Source organism: Dendrobates tinctorius, unplaced genomic scaffold, assembly GCF_039654945.1.
Source record: "Dendrobates tinctorius isolate UK_male_01 unplaced genomic scaffold, ASM3965494v1 ptg000241l, whole genome shotgun sequence".
NCBI lineage: Eukaryota > Metazoa > Chordata > Amphibia > Anura > Dendrobatidae > Dendrobates > Dendrobates tinctorius.
Genome location: NW_027361908.1, coordinates 5,774,026 through 5,795,272, shown reverse-complemented (window position 1 = coordinate 5,795,272; position 21,247 = coordinate 5,774,026). Strand labels below are relative to the sequence as shown.

The 21,247-nt window shown below is 45.2% G+C and overlaps 2 protein-coding genes across 6 annotated transcripts in view; one reads left to right on the top strand and one right to left on the bottom strand.

Moving 5' to 3' along the window:
• Window positions 1–21,247, bottom strand: part of CFAP54 (cilia and flagella associated protein 54) — a 703,284-nt gene that overhangs the window by 418,919 nt on the left and 263,118 nt on the right. The gene's annotated exons all lie outside the window — the stretch shown is intronic.
• On the top strand, window positions 8,894–11,447 carry LOC141060624 (uncharacterized). Its single transcript, XM_073556937.1, has 2 exons — window positions 8,894–9,920; window positions 10,026–11,447. Exons 1-2 carry the CDS (start codon window positions 9,790–9,792, stop codon window positions 11,329–11,331), a joined length of 1,437 nt encoding a protein of 478 aa, XP_073413038.1. The 5' UTR covers window positions 8,894–9,789; the 3' UTR covers window positions 11,332–11,447.

Here is a 21,247-nt window from a genome sequence, read left to right as displayed (position 1 = left end):
TAAGAACTCTAGGATAGGTCCCACCGGAGCTACATCCCCTAAAGGTTCCCCCAGGAAGTCTAGGAACTTTTTCCACGTTCTACCGTAGATTTGGAATGTTATTGGTTTCCTACTTTTCAACAGGGTGGAGACTAACCCTGGAGAGAATCCCTGGCGACTCAGTAGCGCCCTCTCAAATTCCAGGCTGCTAGATGGAAGCCCTTCACCTGAGAGTGGACCACTGGTCCCTGGGAAAGCAGGTCTGGAATCTCTGGTAGTATCCATGGATCTGTCACTGACATGAGCCTCAGAAGGGAGAACCAAGGCCTTCTCGGCCAAAAAGGAGCTATAAGAATTATTCTTGCCCGATCCTCCCTGATTTTCCTGACTACTACTGGGATCATTGTTATCGGGGGAAATGCATAGGCCAGGATGAACTTCCAGGGTATTTGTAGGGCATCTACTGCGAAGGGGTTTTCCCTTGGATTTAGCGAGCAGAACTTCCTGACCTTCCGGTTGTGTGCGGTAGCGAACAGGTCTATTTCTGGTCTGCCCCAGGCCTGAACTATTTGTTGGAAGACTCGGGAGTTTAGGGACCATTCCCCTTGTCTTAGATGCCTGCGACTCAGGAAGTCTGCTTGTATATTTTCTGCCCCCTTTATGTGCAATGCTGCGATGGATAACAGATGTTGTTCTGCTAGCTGGAAGAGTAGATCTGATATTTGCATGAGGCCCCGAGATCTCGTTCCCCCCTGATGATTGATGTAGGCTACTACTGCCCGATTGTCCGTCATGACCCGGGTGTGGCGGCCCTGAAGTAAGGGAAGGAAATGTTTCACGGCTTTTTCCACTGCCCATAGTTCTTTTACATTTGAATTCTGATCGCTTTCTAGTGAGGACCAGGTCCCCTGTATTGTATGGGATCTCAGGTGTGCTCCCCACCCTGTGGCACTCGCGTCTGTCGTAATGATGTCCTCGACTGGTTTTTGCCACGGGACACCAGCTGTTAGATTCTTTTCTACAGTCCACCAGAGCAGGGAATCTCTTACAGCCACTGAGAGACATAGTTTGCCTTCTAAATGCCCTTTTAATTGTTTCTGCGCTGACAGGACTTCCCACTGTAGTTGCCTTAAGTGGTACTGCGCCCATGTTACTGCGGGTATACATGATGTCAGTGAGCCTAAAAGGGACATTGCGTTCCTCAGTGTCATATTTGGCCTTTGTATTGCTGTGCGAGCTAGGCCTCTTATCTTGGTCACTTTCCTCTCTGGTAGGAGGCAGCGTTGTTGCTCGGAGTCCAATATCAACCCTAGGAAGGATTGCTCTTTTACTGGGGTTATCCTTGACTTGGGGATGTTTACTATCCATCCTAGTCCTACTAGAGTTGCTATTACTTCCTTCACTTGAAGTGTGCAGTGGGATTCCGACCTCCCTAATACCAGAAAGTCGTCTAAGTATGGGACGATCACTATGTCCCTGGATCGCAGAAAAGACATTACTTCGGCCATCAATTTGGTGAATACCCTGGGGGCTGTAGACAGGCCAAACGGAAGGGCTGCGTATTGGTAGTGTCTCACCTGCCCCTGGATATAGAGCGCTACTCTCAAATATCTCTGATACTCCCGATGGATTGGGATGTGATAGTAGGCATCTTTTAAGTCTATCACTGCCATGAGGCAATGCTGGAACAGGATCTTTGTGGCCGTGTTGATTGACTCCATTTTGAAGGAGCAATTATCTATCCACTGATTGAGTCTCCTCAGGTTGACAATGGTTCTCCAAGAGCCGTCTGGTTTTTGTATTAAGAAGAGGGGGGAGTAGAACCCCCTTCCTTCTTCTTGCGCTGGGACTTCCTGTAGGCCTTTTTTTTTCACTAGTCCCAAGACTTCCGTCTCCAGGGCCAGCTGTTGCTCTTGGGCTTTCCTTCTGGGTGTTATTATGAAGGTATGCCTGGGCGGACGGATGAATTTTATTTTTAAGCCGTCCTTGATTATATTTAGGACCCATGTACTGGGGGAGATATTTGCCCAGGCGGAAAAGAAGAGAGAAAGCCTTCCCCCTACCTCCGGCCCAATGTCATTGGGGAGATTTTTTGGAGGAAGTGGAGGGCCCTTTAAACATATAGCCCGATCCTCTTTTTTCTTTAAAGTCCCAGCTTTTTCTATCTCCCTGGGGACGACCCCTGTTAAATCTCCTCCTCCGAAAGGGCTGCTTCTTAGGTTCTCCCGGAAATCGGGGAAAGCTTTTCTTCCTATACCCCGCATGCTCCAAAATCTCTTCTAGTTTTTTCCCGAAGAGGAATTGGCCATCGCATGGAATGGAACATAACTTGTGCTTAGAGGGTAAATCTCCGGGACACCCTTTAAGCCACAGGGCTCGTCTTGCCGCATTTGACATGCTTGCTGCTCTAGCTGTCAATCTTGCGGAGTCTGCAGAGGAATCGGCCAGGAAAGCCGCTGCTCCGTGCACCAATGTTAGATTAGCTAGAATTTCGTCTCTAGGAACTCTATCCTTGATCTGGTCCTCTATTTGTTGCAGCCAGACCATGAGGGCACGAGCGGTACAGGTACCGGCTATTGCTGGCTTCAATCCCCCTGCTGAAGCTTCCCAGATGTGCTTCAGAAACCCATCTGCTTTCTTATCAAGCGGGTCTTTCAACACGCCAGAATCTTCTAATGGTAGGGATACCTTTTTTGAGGATCTGGCTACAGCCCCATCAATTTTTGGGACTTTTTCCCAGGTTTCTGAGTCCTTCTGGTCAAAGGGGTACCTCCTCTTTGATGTGGAAGGTAAGCCCCCTGACCGCTCTGTCTTTTTCCATTCCCTGTCAATTAGCGCTTTTATTTTATCATTTACAGGGAAGATACGCTTTCGCTTTTCCTCCAGTCCTCCAAACATTACATCCTCTAATGATTTGGGAGTTTTTTCTTCTTTAAGGCCCATTGTAGCTCTAATGGCCTTGACCAGGTTTTCTACGTCCTCCGTTGGGAAACATGGACGGCCGCCTATATCGCTGTCCGAGGAGGATTCTGAGGACTGCGTAGAGGAAGAGGAGGTGGAGGGGGACAAAGATCTATCCCGCCCCTTCTGCTTTGGCGAGGCCTCTGAATCGGAGCTCCTTCTACGGTTTCTTTTCTTTTTAAGGTCTGCCTTTAGGGAACCTTTCACCTCCTGATGTATTAACTCCTTCAGACTAGTCACCAAATCAGGGGTCTCCTCCTGTATAGTCCTGTTAATACAGTCAGCGCAGAGATCTTTCTGCCACTGATCTGCCAGCGGGTTTTTACATAGGGCGCATTCTCTATTTTTGGTTTTGCTGCTGGCCTTCCTCGCCCCCTAGTGATCAAACAGAGAAAATTGAACCCCATTACCATAAGGGTGACATTCACGTAGATCACTCACCACCGCTGTCAATCAGGGGTACCGATCTCGGAGGCTCCTCAGATGCACTCGTGACGTTTTTCCTGGACGTCCCAGAGTCATGCCGATTGCGCTTATGACTGCCGCTCCCACCACTTGAGCGACTGCTCCTGGTATGTTGGTGGCTCGGCCTGGCATCTGGCGAGAGGTCTTGCTGCTGACGCTGCTGCTGTCGCTGCTGCTGACGCTGCTCGTCTTGCCCCACTTCCATTCTGAAGCCTTGGGCATGAGTGCGTCTTCTGTGGTCATCCCCCTTATGTAAGGGGGATCCACTGCACTCTCCGCCTCCTCCGGTTACCCCCACAGCCCCCCCCCCTGCCATACCGCCGGGATCTCTCTCCACCGATCGGCGTTCTTCACCATGGGCCCCGCCATCTTGAATTGTCGGCGCCGCCTCCGACGTCACGCGGGCACGCCCCTTCCCCAGCGTGCCCTGCGCGTGACGTCAGAGGAGCGCGACTCGGAAGCGGCCGCTCCCTCAACGCTCCTGCTCCAGAGTAGGGAATCACCGGCAGAGGAGGAGAGGGCGGCGCGGCAGCCACGGCAGAGCCCCAGGACCCCCGCCGTGCTGTTCCTGCGCCCGCTCAGACGCTGAGCCCCGGAGGACCAACGGACGGTGCTTCCTCCATCCCGACGCCCAGCGCTCAGGAGCCCAGCCTGATCTTCTACGCTGGCACGGGAGAGGGGCAGGTAAGTGTGACCTGCTGTCTTCAGCACGGGTCCCTGTCAGGACAGGAAACCCAACTGAAGCGAGGGAGAGGTACCGCCCTTTTATCTTCAGTAGGGTTCCTGTCCTGACTGGGCGGATCCCCTCTCTCATGTGTGCCGTCATGGGAGACGGGAAAAAAAAGATCAAATGTTCACAGTTGCAGCCATGTTCTTTACATGAACTGAGGCAAACCTTAAAAAAAAAAAACAATGGAATTCCAGGTTGTGATAAAAAAATGCCAAGGGGGTTGAATACTGTGGCAAGCGATTGTATGTGTGTCATTATACGTGTATGAAGGGCTGATATGTAAAAAGCCCTTCTGGTGCATTCACAATTGTATATGGTTGGTTTTTCTGCCTATGCATTGCAAGATAGAGAAATATTACATGCAATAATTCACTATATGGCTTTAAAAGACATCAATTAGCAAACCTAATCTGCCAGTACTAAAAGTTTCCTTAGGCTGTGTGCACACGCTGCGGATTCCGCTGCGTTTCCGCAGCGGTTTTGGCCGCTGCGGACACGCAGCAGTTTTAGCTGCGGTGTACAGTACCATTCATTTGAATGGGAAAAAAAAAAACGCTGTGCCGACGCTGCGGAAAAAACCGCGCGGATTTGCTGCGGTTTTGAATCCGCAGAAAGAATTGCATGTCAATTCTTTCTGCGGAAACCGCTGCGGGTTCCTATCTCCACCATTGTGGAGATAGTGAATCCGCAGGACCAAACCGCAGGCAAAACCGCAGATAATCCGCAGGTCTTTGGACCTGCGGATTATCTGCGGTTTTTGCAAAATCCGTGCGGATTAATCCGCAGCGGAATCCGCAGCGTGTGCACACAGCCTTAGGCATTTGTCTGCTAGATGGAAACAAAAATAATAAGGCCATGCACATGTTAATGGGGACATATATAGTTATTTTGGTAATACGTCACAACAAAAACCTCATTCCCCACATGATCAGACCATCATAATGACCCATTTAGTCAGTAATCAGTGAATAAGTATTTGCTGGAATGCTTGTTCCCCAACTATCAGCCCATGTAAACAATCTGACAATCACTAAATGAACAAGCAAAACACTAATTTATTGGATGTGATGACTTTTATGGCGGCTTTATTGGCGGCACATAGTACATCTCCTGGTTACACTGGACAATCAATACCTTGATACGGTATGTGGACAGAACAACCAAGCGATTGTTCTATTGGCATCAATGTTTTATTGGCATGTATAACAAGTTGGTAAATGAGAACCGATCGACTTGTGTATAGCCTATGATTAATTGGGCCATACTATCTGTAACAGTATCAGAGTGCACACATTCATTTTGGGAACTACAATTTTTATCCATTGCGTAAGTAGCTATTTCATTTTTAATAGCACACATTTTGCAGTATAGCGCATAACAATTCGTGTAATTGTCAATACCTGAAAAGAAAAAAAAACAAAAAAACACAAAACCCCATAAAAACTAAACTTTATTAATATTATATAAAAAGCTAAAAAAAAAACAAATGGACATGACACAGCCCTTATTAGGGCATAGGGGGATATAGGTGCAACCCTGCGGGTGTTTTAGGTGTAGCAGGCAGACCGACTCTACACAATCCCTAAATGTCTGATAACCTGCCCTGCAGCGGAGGTTGGCACTCTAGATATTTGATATGGCGCCCCCACTCCACGCCGGCTCACCCTTAAGGCCCTAGATTCCTTTAATAACACATATAATATACAGGGAAAGATAGAATGATAGATGCTAAACAGTAAAGTTGCTGCTAGGATTCCGAAATGACTGTTTTGGTACCAGTAAAAGATTAGTTTAGTCAAAAAAGTACCTAAAAAACCTGTATCTTGCAGTACAAATGTCTACCATACAAAAAAAACATCATCCCCCCAAAAAAACATTGGAGCAATGCATATATTTTCTGCAGTGGACAATGCAATAAACAATAGTAAAGTGCGCTGTGCTTTATAGTTTTCAGTCACTCCGGTATTAGAATGGAGATGGAAAACTATATCAATTTGACCATTTACTTCAGTGTAGTTAAAGAAAAAAATTTATGAATCCCAGTAAGGGAACATTCCATCTATTCTCATATAGAATCGTAGAGTTGGAAGGGACCTCCTGGGCCATCTGGTCCAACCCGCTGCTCAAAGCTGGATTCACTAAATCATCCCAGACAGATGTCTGTCCAGCCTCTGTTTGAAGACTTCCATTGAAGGAGAACTCACCACTTCTCGTGGCAGCCTGTTCCACTCATTGATCACCCTAACTGTCAAAATGTTTTTTCTAATATCTAATCTGTGTCTCCTCCCATTCAGTTTCATCCCATTGCTTCTAGTCTTTCCTTGTGCAAATAAGAATAAAGATGATCCTTCTACAATGTGACAGCCCTTGAGATATTGTAGACAGCTATTAAGTCTCCTTTTTTGCAAGCTAAACATTCCCAAATCCTGTAACCGTTCCTCATAGGACAGGGTTTGCAGACCGGTCACCATTCTGGTCGCTCTTCTCTGAACTTGCTCCAGTTTGCTGATGTCTTTTTTTTTTTTAAATATAATACATTTAAATACATCAATGTACTAGATATATAAATCCAAAAGGTGCAACTTATCTGTTTTAATTAGCCATGGGTGGTCCTTCATAACATGGGCTGTCTCTTTGTCCCTACAACTACACCGAAGTAAATGGTCGAATTGATATAGTTTTCCATTCTAATACCTGGGTGACTGATAATGATAAAGCACAGTGCCCTTTACTCATATTTTTTGCATCATCTACGGTATATAAATGTGTTATTAAGGGAATCTAGGGCCTTGAGGGTGAGCCGACGTGGAGCGGGGGTGCTATATTGAATATCTAGGGTGCCAACCCCAACTGTTTAAATCAGTTAAAGGTTTTCAACCTAATTAACACCTGACATTTACTTTTTTACGTGTTCCCTTCCAAAATCCATTTAAACTTCTACCCATCTCTTGACTTAATACATAAAATAATCTTACAGTATATACTTTCACCTCATTAGGCATAACCAAATCGAATATCTAAATTGCACAATTTCTGCTTGAAAATACAACAGTCCCTGCTTATGACCGCAACGCAGAACGTACGTGCATTTTACCAAAAGGAATGTACTGAGGTTACTTTCAGTCTCATGTCATTAAAATCTAAATCTATCCTAATTTTTTTTCATAATTTAATGACTAGACTGTAAACTGACTTAATTAATTTATCATATGCCTCAGCAACCAACTTGTATAATTAGCTGATTAAGATGCATATCTCATTGATTTAGTTATACACTTGTTAATTTAATTGCCACAAGTTTGCCTAATTACATTTAGGAGTGTCCCCATAGTTGGATATTGTCCTTTGTTTGAGGATGTATAGAATATTATATCTGCGTTATGCTTGGCGGAGATTACAAAGCAGTGGGCCTTTACTCATTTAGCTAGTTACTTGTGGAATATTGGGACATAATGCAATTTAGTCTACAAATCATAGCAGCGGGATAATTCAATTAAGTCATATTTATATCTGCTTCTAGATTAATGCAAGCACCTTGCAAAATAATAAAGTTCACAGTTTGCATGATGGAAATGACTATTACTTGTCTAACAGACATAGCATTAGTGCAGAAGTGATGAAAACATTATCAAAAGCCACATATGTTCCGATATTTCACTACACTAACAGCACACTTTACTTTTCAGATTATGACTAGATGTCAATTTCTAGCAAATATATTAGCCACAATAAATAGAAAAGAAAATAAGTTGAGTAGTTCTATAAATGTATCACATTTTATTTAAAAAGGAACTAAATGTACTACTAAGGCTGGTTTCACATTTGCGCTTTTGTGCGCAGCGCATCGTGCGCACCAGTGCGCATGCGCACTGCGCACCTATATTTAACATGATGTGCGCATGGTCTTGCGCATACTTGCGCTTTCGTGCGCATGCGTTTTTTTGTCTTTCGCGCCAGGCGCGTCAGACGCAACATGTTGCATTTTTGGTTCCGCCCTGTCTCGTTAAAACAACGCATGCGCACGGAATGCGCACGGAATGCGCAAAAACACCACATTGGAGCCTATGGGAGCGCAATACTTGCGCATGGTATTGCGCACGCTTGCGTTTTTATGCGCATGCGTTTTTACAATAAACATGACTGAAATGTGGTCTAGACAGTAAAAAAAAAAATTAAACCAAGGTGATAAAATGGTGTGGGCACTGGGATTCCACAATACTTTAAGGATTGCTCACGAGTGGACACACAGCACAAGCTGCACCAATGTAAGTATGAAAAACCTAATGTCTGGCTGAAATTTCAATACATTTCTATGTACTTATGTCTCTTTTCTTTTTTATTGCAGCATGTCTTCATCTGGTGAGGAATATGTCCCCGGGACAGGGCAAGAGGCAGAAGAAGTGAGTACTATGCTTCCGTATGGATTGGAAAAAATAAACACATGTGATTAATTTTTTTGGTTTAATTTTCAGACCTCATCCTCCATCACGCCACCACCACCGGAGGAACGGCAGGAGCAGCAAGGCCAAGTGCGGGCGGGAAGACGTGATGTAAGTACAGACGGACTGTTATTTTTTTTTTTTTACTTATTTTCTAGTCTGGTTTATTTTTATTTATTTTTTTTTTTATTATTTTTTTTTTTAAATTTTCATGGTTGTTTTTTTCGATGTTTGTTGCTTTTTTTGCATTTATTTTCATTTAAAACAAATAATTTTTTCATGGCTTGTTTATCTAAAGCTCAAAGTGTGTATGTGTGTGTGTGTGTGTGTATGTTTGTTTGGGTATATGGGAACGGGACTATGGGATGGCGGATATGTATGATGGTATATGGTCACGGGACTATGGGATGGAGGATATATATGATGGGTATATGGGCATGGGATGGAGGATATGTATGATGGTATATGGGCACGGGACTATGGGATGGAGGATATATATGATGGGTATATGGGCATGGGATGGAGGATATGTATGATGGTATATGGGCACGGGACTATGGGATGGAGGATATGTATGACGGGTATATGGGCACAGGACTATGGGATGGCGAATATGTATGATGGGTATATGGGCACAGGACTATGGGATGGAGGATATGTATGATGGAATATGGGCACGGGACTATGGGATGGAGGATAATTATAATTTTCTATAACTAACCACAGTTAGTTACTATGCCCGGGCAGCGCCGGGCTCTTCAGCTAGTTTTCAAGATTTTTTATTTTAAAATCTTTCAAAGATTAATGTTTGTCTTTCTTTTCTAGGCTCCACAGCGGGAGGAGGACCTCGCCCTGGACAACGACGAGCTCATCCGTCTAGTCCAGGAGCGAGTCCCGTTGTGGGACACCCGTCACCAACTGCACTCGGACAACGTGGTGATCCGGCGGCTCTGGAACGAGGTGGCCGCATCGCTGATGGATGGCTGGGACAACGCCTCTCCCCGGGTCCGCAAGGATTTTCGTAAGTTTTTAAATGCAGTGTGATGCAGCAGTGATCTTGGCCGGGATCACCCAACTGTGTGTGATGCTATTAACTCCATGGAGTTTCTATCATCACACACAGTTGGATGATCACAGCCTCCAGTGCATAGTCTTACTTTTTTTCTTTTTTTTTTTTCCACCACAGTGAACAAAGTCAGAACCCGTTGGCGCTCGATGAAGGACCGCTTCAACAGGGATATCCGTCAGGAGAATAAGGTTCGCAGTGGTGCTGCGGCAAGGACCGGCACGAAGTACAGATACCATCGTGCCTTGGCATTTTTAAGACCGGTCCTTGCCTCCCGAACGTAAGTATTTTCTAGTTGTATTGTGTTTTATTCTGTGCTTTTCTATTCCACAGGAGTTGGCGATTGTTAATTTATGGTAGTAATTTCTTTCTTTTCTTTTCACAGCACCTGGAGCAGCACCCTGCAACCTGGGCCCGAAGCGGTCCTTCATCAAGCTGCCCCGGACCCCTCCCAGCCATCCATCAGCGAGGAAGCACCTTGCAGGTCTGCACCACAGTCATCTGGAGACCAGGAAGCTGGTCGCTCAGGTGTTCCCCTGTCCCAGGTCTCTGCCACTGGTTTTGCGGGCACTTCCCGCCAGCAGCGGCAGAGGACCTCGGACAGGCCTCTCATGCCCGAGTTCGTTGAATTGAGCTCGGTCTTTCAGAGTAGCCTCAAGGCACTCTCCGATAGACTTGAGAGTGGTTTCCTCCTTTTGGACCAACGGTACAAGTCTATCGAGGGTCGCCTTGAGCGCCTGGAAGTCGACCTCGCCAGACCAGCGCATCATTTTTACACCCAAATAGCTCGGGACACGGCGGAACACCTTACCCCTGACCTCCAGTTGACTGTCATGCAGGCCTGCAACAATGCTTTTATGCAGGCTATGCAGCAGAGTAGGATTATGCAGCAGTCAGCGGTGGCATTTCCACCGGTGCCACCCCTGACTCGTTTTACAGCATTACCTACTTCTGCTGCATATCACTGCACAGCCACCACACTTCCAAGCCTCGCCGGACACCAATATACCGCCCCAAGTCCGAGTGCAGCTGGACACTTACCCGCCAACACCATGCCAAGCGCTGCTCCTGCCTGGCCCACCACTGCTGCCGCCACCACCACTGGATGGCCCGTCGTCACCACCCCTGCCTGTAGCGCCGCCACCACCACCACCAGCGGGAGGACCACCCCGGTATGGACCGCCACAGCCACCACGCCTGCATGGACCGCCACCACCACCAGCACCACCACCTCGGAGCAGCATCAGCTGGGGGACCCGCATTCAATATTTACGGCCCCTGCCAGGACATCCACCACCACCAGCATGCCACAGCAGGTACAAGATCCTGGCAGGCGGTCCACAAGCGCCAGGCGGTCCCCCAGCTCCAGCCAGTCCACAGCCTCCAGGCGTTCCAGAGGCTCAAGGCGGTCCAGAGGCTCAAGGCGGTCCAGAGGCTCAAGGCGGTCCCCGGGGTCTAGCCAGTCCTCAGGCTCAAGCGAGGACAGCAGCAAGACGACGGGCCACCGTCATAAAAAAACAAAGAGGAGGACTCTTACCCTCCCTCCTCCCTCACCTCCCACTTCACAACTTTCCTTGCCTCGGCTCCCTTCCCCCACTTCTTTGGTTCCTCCTTCCCCTAGAACCCCTTACTCCACCCAAAGCCGTTCCTCATCCCTCCACACCCCCCAGTTTCCAACAACTAATAAGTAAAATAAATGTTAAATTTATATTTCAAAATAATGTTTGGTTATTGTGTCTTTCGCCGCCTGCACACACTGCGCCGTACACTATGGTTTGTTTTTCTTTACTTTATACCGGATGGTCAGCCATCCAACTCTGAAAGGGATACTATTTTTCCATTTTTTTTTTATATATATATATATATATATATATATATATATATATATATATATAAATATATATATATATATATATATATATTATATATATATATATATATATAAATAAAAAAAAAATGAAATATAGTATCCCTTTCAGAGTTGGATGGCTGACCATCCGGTATAAAGTAAAGAAAGGGAAACCACCAAAAAAAATAAATAAATTATATATATATATATATATATATATATATATATATATATATATATATATATATTTATTTTTTTTTATGGTGGTTTCCCTTTCTTCACTTTAACCTGGGCAGGTGAGTAGTGGAGTTTATTAAGACACAGTACACTAGGTATAAAAAAACATGTATTTTATTTTTAACAAACAACAAAACTATTAAACCATTTGATCCTGCCATGCTACACGACCAACATCGGATAAAAAGTAGTCCGCAAATTGGTCCCTCATTTGGGCAACTTCGACTGAGGACCGAAGAGGGTGCTGAGTAAAATCTGGCAAAGGGTTGGCAGCAGGCTCATCCATGTCAAAGTTCGGCCGCTCCTTTGCCATAACAAAATTGTGCAGAACCACGCATGCCTTCACCACCTCATCCACTGTTTCCATTTTGAGATTGATGGCGGTGCTGAGAAATCGCCATCTGGCCACTAGAATGCCAAAGGCGCACTCTACAGTCCTGCGAGCCCTCGTAAGCCTGTAGTTGAAAATTTTCTTGCGGTGGTCCAAGTCACGGCTGGAGTACGGCTTCAGCAGGTTTGGGCACATCTGAAATGCCTCATCCCCAACCACTACAAATGGCAGTGGTGGAGTTTGGGTTTGGGGAAGAGGCCGTGCCAGTGGAAAATTGAAATGGTTGCCGTACAACCTCCAGCCCATATCAGAGTTCTTAAAAGTCTGTGAATCGTTGCCCCGTCCGAATGCCCCTATGTCCACCGCCACAAACCGGCAGTCTGCATCCGCAATGGCCATTAGGACTGTGGAAAAGTACTTCTTGTAGTTGTAGTACTCGGAGCCACTTCTTGCGGGTTTTGTGATGCGGATGTGCTTCCCGTCCACCGCTCCTAGGCAGTTCGGGAAATTGCAGACTGCCCAGAATTTCTCCGATATTTGAAGCCACTTTTCGGCAGTGGGCAATGGCAGAAACTCCGGACACAGAACATCCCACAGAGCCCTGCAGGTGTCGGCAACAATCCCGGATAAAGTAGAGATTCCCAGCCGGTACTGGAAATGCAGGGATGAAAGACTCTCTCCAGTTGCCAGGAACCTGCCAAACATAAAAAGAAAAAATAATTATATTTCTGTCTTGGGTATTAATAAAAACACTGAAAATAAAAAAGTACATGGCCTAACTATTTTGCATGTTTTTTTAATACAACATAGCAAAAAAACATTTTATAAAGGCTTGGGGCTTGGGATTAGTACATGCCAGAAGAAAAACCATTATGCAAAAAAGCAATTTCCCAAAAATTATGTTAAAATTCAATAGCCAAAAAAAACCCTAATTTTTTGGACCAAAAAAAAAAAAAAAAAAAAAAAGGGAAAAAGCCAAAAAAATTATGCAAACATAACAACATACATACCGTAAGGTGACAAGGAGCCTTTCTTCGGGAGGAATGGCACGCCGGAGCTGAGTGTCCCTTCTCCGGATGTTTCCTTCAACCATACCCAGCAAGTCAAGGAAGCTTTCCTGGGACATCCGTGTATAGTCAGCAAATTTCTCCGGGTTTTCCTGTAGCTCGCTGTACAGCGTGTGATATGCTCCACGGCTTGCCCGGAGTTCGATGATTGGATGCCTCCAAAACCGACGCCGCTGCCGTCTCTGCTGTCTCTCCCTCTCCCTTTCTTGCTGGCAACAAAAGGCATACGCCTGAGACAGCGCAATGTCAAGATCCAGCTTGAAGCGGAAATTATCCAGACGCAGGTCCATCTTGACACCGGAAACAGCAGCAAAATCTGATGAATTCAGCAGTACAGGGTCTATAAAACATTCCAATGACACACGCCCACTGGTGACCCATTGGTGGTCAAGGATTTTTCTATTGTGAAATGTCACACCTAAAAACGCATGCGCATAAAAAACGCAACCGCATGCAAAAACGCATGTAAAACGCAAGTAACACTGCGTTATTTTGACGCATCAGCGTGCGCATGAAGAAAAAAAAACGCACATTTGTTTTGCGCTTTTCTTTGCGTTTTTTATGCGCACGATGCGCTGCGCAAAAAAACGCTAATGTGAAACTAGCCCTAAAGCCCACAAAATACTAGAGTGCATGCACTGTAACAAAAAAGCTCCACCAAATGTACAGAATTTGGGGAGTTTTCATTTAAATTCTATTCTCTGGTTATGTAACAAAAATTTACATGCTTCGGAAAAGCTAAAATTTTACAAACATAGTAAAAATTAAACACTGATTGACAGCTTTATAAGGATGTTGCAACAGCATTATGACTGAGGTGCCGCAAAGGTGAAGCTGAAAACCTTACTGGTCGGGCCGGCGTTAGGGACCCCTCTTCTTCATGGGTCCCCAGCCAGTGACGTGCCTCTAATAGCAGCAGACCACGTAGCCACTAGTCCTGTGAGTCAGGTGGGCCCGATGCTAGCGCCTTCCCCGTATCGCGCATTCAGCTGTATCGGCATCATAGATGCCAATACAGTTGAAAGCAATGATGGAGCAGAGAGAGTTACGTGACATTCTTTCTCCCATCATCCCCCCTCTGCTTCTGACACAGCAGGCGCCATGATGTTACTTTAACACGCACCATGCTATGCTGGGCAGTGGAGCTGCTGAGGTGAGGGATGCGCTGCAGCGGGGGAATGAGGAGAGGCAAGTATTGTATTTACTTTTTAAATCAGTGAGTACTCTGTGGCCATAAAACTGGACAATTATGGGCCTGCATTATATTGTTATGGGGGGCTGCATTATACTCCTATGGGGTGGCTGCACTATACTCCTATAGGGCTGCACTACAGTGTGTCCGTAAAGTCATGGTGCACTTTTGACCAGTCATAGGAAAGTATACAAGTATACCATGATCCCCGGATCTGACACCCTTAGACTTTTAACTTTGGGGTTATGTGAAGCAACATGTGTACATTGAACGTATCAATGACAATAATCACTGAAAACAGAGAATTACAGACATTATTCACTCTGTTACTACAGACGTCCTTACCCGTGTGTGGCAAGAACTTCACTATTGTTTGGATGTTTGTAGGGCAACAAATGAAGCCCACATCAAACTGCAATGAATAGGTATCAAACTGGGAGAGGTTTTCTTTTATTTGGAGCATATTTCACATTTCTATTGTTTTTTGTTGCTTTCCAGTGACTGGTTAAAAGTGCACCATAACTTTACGGACACACTGTATATTCTATGGGGCTGCATTATACTCCTATGGGGGCTGCATTATACTCCTATGGGGGCTGCATTATACTCTAAGGAGTTGCATTATACTGCTATGGGGGTTGAATTATAGTCTAAGGGGGCTGCATTATACTTTATGGGGCTGCATTATACTCCTATGGGGCTGTATTATATTCCTAAGGGGGCTGCTCTATAATCTATAGGGTTACATTATATTCCTATGGGGGCTGCATTATACTCCTATGGGGGATGCATTATACTTCTATGGGGTGGCTGCATTATACGCCTATGGAGGGCTGCATTATACCCATAAGGGGGGATGCATTATACTACTGTGGGGTTCTGCATTATATTCCTGTGTGGTTCTGCATTATACTACTGTGGAAGGCAGTATTATAATCCATGGGGCTGCATTAATCTCTAATGGGGCTGCAGTATTCTCCTGTGAGGGCTGTATCATAATCTACAGGGCTGCATTATACTTCCATAGGGCTACATTATACTCCTGTGTGGGCTGCATTATACTCCTGTGTGGGGATGCATTGCACTATATGGCGGACTATGGGATGCATTGTACTATATGGAGGACTCTGGGGAGTGCATTGTACTATATGGAGGATTCTGGGGTGTGCGTTGTACTATATGGAGGAGGATAGGGTGTGCATTGTACTATATGGAGGACTATTGAGTGTGTATTGTACTATATGGAGAACAACAGGGAGTGCAGTGTACTATGTGGAGGACTATGGGGTGCATTATACCAAACAAGCAAAAATGCTGCCTATTCATTGAGTGATTGGATTATTTATGCCGGAACAAAAATCATTGTTTTCAACAGCACATCACCCGGTGAAAACTACAGATGTGCTGCTGATACCATGATACTGTATAGGGACAGATTGATCTACTAGTGATCATTCTGTGCCATCATTCTTTCTCAGCCAGTGTAAAGAGGCCAGAAAATAAGCGTCAAATGACTTCAATATTGTCAATCATGCTCGTTCAACAGCCTGAACTCAGCGCATGTCAATACAGCCAACATGTTTGTGTGATGGTGCAATATGTGAGCATTTGGGACCCCACTTAAAATATTTGTCCAGGGCCCCACTTTGTCCAAAACCGGCCCTGCTTGTTGATGTGCAGTTTGAAAACGCCAACAGCCAACTGTTGATAGCCATGCGGTCAAAACTTGTTTTGCTGTATAACCACGTAGTTATTAATGATAAAAGTCCTGTCATTTAGCTATTAAAACTGAATGAGCTTTAAAGGGGTTGTTCCCATTCAGATAATGTTCTGTCCAAGCTGTAGTTTATTAAAAAATAACAATCTGAACTGTGGTCACCTTCCAGGACTACTAGTGAGGATCCAATGTTGCTCCATGGAATTGGCTGCTGTGTTGACAACAAGTCAACAACGCCGAGCCAATCAATGAGCTCAGTGGCTCTGCCAGGGTAGATGAAATACACCCTACAGTGCCACTGAGCTCACTGATTGGCGCACTGCTGACGTGACAGAAACCGACAATCAATGCCGGACACCTGGATCAACAGCAGAGACGGGACTGCATGAGACTGTTTTATGCAGGACAATTATACTAATTATTAGCTCTTTCATTTGTATCTTGTAATGTTAGCATTTCACACCAAATAACCTGTAGAATGAATAGATACCTTTTTTACTATACAATTGTAATAAAATGTATATTATATTAAAAAAGTGGGTACTTTGGTTTTTTTTTAATTACTTTTCATTTAATTTTTTTTTGCATAGGTACATATTTATATTTTTTCATTATTTGTCCCTAAAACGATCATAAAAGAATCCCACAAAAAGTTTTTTCCTTTATTGTTCATTTTTTCCCCACAGTAACTGAGGCATCCATATGAGCCCCGGCTACAGAGGAAAACAGCCCCCTGCTGTGTCAGTAGTCACCAGTACTGTTGAGCTTGTTCTACTAGACCCATCAACTCTGCTAGGCTATTTTAAAACATTTCCTGTTTTGGTACATTTTTAAGGCATAGACAACCCCTTTAATGCATCTAATACCGTCTAATCGACTTGTAAATAAAACACCCACAACTTTCCAATATACTTTGTTCTGCAAGCTAACATATTAAAAATGGTAAAGAACTGGAGGACACTCTTGCTTACATGCAGCAGACCAATATATATCTACTAGCTATTGAACCCGTTCTATGCCCAGGTGGTGAGCGTCTCTCTCTCTCGTGAAGCTGCTCCAACCGACGTCCTGGCATGGACTAGCTCCTGCGCCATAAGCTTCAGACAGACACACCTGTTCATGCAATGGTTTACCTTGTTCTTCCTGGAATGTGCACATTGCAGATTCAGGCAGAAAACCCGTGAAGGAACACATATGAAAATAAGGGGTAAAGAGAAGTGTGAAATTAACCAGAATATGTGTTAAACTTTTAAACTTTAGATTCCTAAAAGTACCCCTCCCCCCGACTTGCTCTGATGACAGCTGTCCCATGGCATTCTCAATCAGCTTCATCAGAAATTCATTTTGGAATGGCTTCCAATGAGGTGTGCCAGATTAATAGTTCACTTATGGACTTATCAACCTTCAGAAAGTGTTTGCGACCTTCAGATATGTTTTGCAGAGACAATGCTGGTACATAATTCTATATAGTACTGATCATTATCCCCCAACTGTTCTAAGCCAGTATATGGCAAGAACCACTCAACTAAGAAACGATGAATGACAGTTCCATCATTACGTTAAGACATAAAAGTCAGTAAATCTGGAAAAGTGCTAAAACCTTGAAGGCATCCTTAATGTGGTTGTCAACTACTTTTACATTGATAACCTACCATTAGGATAGGTCATCAATGTCTGATCGTCCGAGGTCCCACAACCCAGCACATCTGCCGATCAGCTGTTGCTGATGTCATCGTCGGCTGCTGGAAGTACTCACTTTCCAAGCTGCTCCATCTTTTGATAGTGGCCGCCGCAAAGTACTACACATCCGCCTTCTACTGATTTGAATAGGAAGTGGATGTGCAGTGCCAATTCCTGGCCACTACCACAAGACAGAGCAGCTCGTCAAGTGAGTATTTGTGGCCGGCAGCCGCCGACACCGATAACAATTGATCGACGGGAGTTCCGGACTAAGGATAAGTGATCAATGTAAAAGTAGTGGACAACCTCTTTAAGTCATGAAAACCACCAATCACTATGATTAAGACAAGAATCATGAGGGCCACCCCAGAAAAGGAAGACTAAGAATTACCTCTGCTGCAGAGGATAAGCGCATCAAAGTTACCAGTCTCAGAAACTGCAAATTGACAGCACTTCAGATAACAGCCTCATAAATGATGAGCGGACATTAAAAAGCAGACAAATCTCAACATCTAAAGTTCAGAGGAGTATGTGAAAAGCAGGAAGTCCGTGTTACTGTTTGAGTTCAGCTGCCCGAACGCCGGGTGTTTGTCGCGCTGTCATATGCATTACAGCATGACAGCATGGCAAACACCGCTTCTGATTGGCGATAATATCATCCCCACTGGCAGAGAGATGCAGTTCCCATGCTGTCAAAAGACAGCGTGAGCGCTCAGCTGTGAATGGAGGTATAAAGTTTACCTCTGGTCACTGGGGTCAGCTGATCGGACTACTGCTCCCATGATCCGACATCTGCAGCCGCTAATAACAGTGAGAGCAGGAGAGGCAAATGAGAGTATTCATCAGCCGCTCCTGCGCTGTAAATAAATAATTAAAAAAAGAAAATGGCGTGGGTCCCCCTGTACTTTTGCTAACCAGCCAGGCAAAACTCACAGCTGGGGGCTGCATCCTTCAGCTGTCAACTTCACCAAGGCTAGTTATCAAGAATAGAGAGGTACCCATGCTGATTTTTTAACTATTTAAATTAATAATAAAAAAAAGTGGTGTGGGGTCCCCCCCATTTTTGACAACCAGCCTTGCTAAAGAAGACAGCTGTGGGCTGGTATTCTCAGGCTGATAAGGGGCCATGGATATTTGCCCCACCAGCCTAAAAATAGCAACCCTGAGCTGCCCAGAAAAGGCACATCTATTAGTGGGGTGATGTCACCTTTGTATTGTCAGGTGACATCAAGCCCCGAGATTAGTAATGGAGAGGGGTCAATAAGACACCCCAATTACTAACCCCATAGTCACATTGTAAGAAAACACAGACACCCAAAAAAGTCCTTTAATTGAAAGAATGACACAGACTCCTTTAATAATCTTAAGTAAACCATACTTATGACCTCGTATAACTCCACCGAAGCCCTCGATATCCTGTAATAAAACTAAAATAAAAAAACAATAATATACCATACCTCTCTATCGTTCTGTCCCACGACGTAATCCATGTCTGGGAGATAAACAGTTTTCAACATGGACGGTGCCAAGATGCAACCGTCCAGGCTGAGAACCACTGGTGACTGAGCAGCTGCGAGCGTGGCCTCAGTGACTGGTGGTGACATCATCGAGGTTACGTCCGGTCACTGAGGCTCCGTTCCCAGCCGGGCAGAACTAATGTGACCTCGGTGAGATCGCCGCTAGCAACGTGAAAGTTTTTCTCATGGTGCTAGTGGAGATCTCACCGAGGTCACCGTAGTTAAGCCCGGCTGGGAACGCAGCCTCTGTAACGTCACCGCTAGTCACTCAGGCTGCGCTCGCAGCAGCTCATTAACCAGTGGTTCTCAGCTATTTCTCCCCTCTTCCTGTCCTTTACTGTATTGTATGCTACAAGGGCATCCGCTTAATATATCCTGTACTTACACTGCACATTTAAATACTTCTATATATATTGTATATATTTTGTTTTTTAGTACATATTATACATATATTCCCATTGTATAAGTGATGCTCATGTTATGTTTTTCTTCTTCCCCAGACACAATGTGAACAAAACCCAGGAAGGGTCAAAACATTTTAGGCTAGGTTCATATTATGTTAAGCAGCTTGTTCAACGCATAGCGTTGACGGGCTGCGTTAACGGTATAGCATAACGTGATCGCGTTATGCTATACCCGCTAGCGCAGATGAATCATCTGTGCTAGCGGTGACGGAGCCTCAGACGCTGCAGCCCGCGTCCGAGGATGAGTTAGTGAATGACGGCACATCGCGAACGCGTGCCGCTTTACGGCATACGCCGCGATGCGCCCGACAATGGGGCTGAATGGCAGCGTTAACGGACTGTGTTACACTGCGTAAGGCTAGTTTCACACTTGCGTTAGGAGGCAGGCGCAGCGCACGGCCACCGTGCAGCTCCGCCCCCTGCCGTGCCCTCTCCGGTCAACTCCTCCTATGGGCACAAGATGCTGCATGTGTCCTGCGTACCCCATCTTTAGCATTGGGTACGCAGGCCGTGCGCTGGAATGCCTTTGGCGGCGCATGCGCCCTTCTGACTGTGCGCCGACGTGCGCCAAACGCACCGTGTTGCATTTTGGTGTGCCCGGCGCACCATCAAAAGGACGCATGCACCGCTAAAAGGATATCAGCGCACGGCCTGTGTACACAATGCTAAAGATAGGGTACGTAGGTCGCATGCAGCGTCATGCGCCCATAGGAGGAGCTGACCGGAGGGGGCACGGCAGGGGGCAGAGCTGCACGGCGGCCGTGCGCTGCGCCTCCTAACGCAAGTGTGAAACTAGCCTTATACCGCGGTGTAACGCAGTCCGTCTAACGGACTGCCTAAATGTAATGTGAACCCAGCCTTATATACTCTGTCACATTTCTCACTGCACCTTATGGCTACGCTCATATGTTGCGCTTTTGCTGCATTTTTCTATGCAATTTTTAAGCAGTGTTTTACAGTACGAGCAAAGTCTATGACATTTCAAAAATCTCATGCACACAGCTTGGTTTTATTTTCCTGATTGAGTTGGAAAACTTCAGCGTGGACAAGAAAAACCTGTCAAAAACTCAGCAAAACCTGCTTTTTGTAAGCAGCAGCATGTCTGCCAAGAGAGCAGGTTTTGCCTGACGAAAACAAAGAAGCAAAAACGCAACGTGTGAACATAGCCCAAGTGTGTCTATTTCACGTGTAGAAATAAAACTTGCATTAGTTGCATAAAGTCCGCAGGAAAAAAACATTTTTTTATAGTGTGTTTCCACTGTAGAAATGCATAAAAAGTTAATGTAATCCGCACATGACTGTATCAATAAAGTTTTGTCAAAGCCAAATACCAGAAAGTATTAAAAACAAAACAGCGTTAAAGAAAACATGACATGCCAACAAAAGACTAAACTGCAGAGTCAATAACACGATAAAAACCCATGTAAAAATCGCAATGAAAAAAAAAACTAAAGTAACATCATGTACCCAGTAGATGCGGAAATACTGCAGAAATTCTTCAACTATAAAAACTCACTAAATACTCATCATGGGATGGAAGACTTCTAACTTTA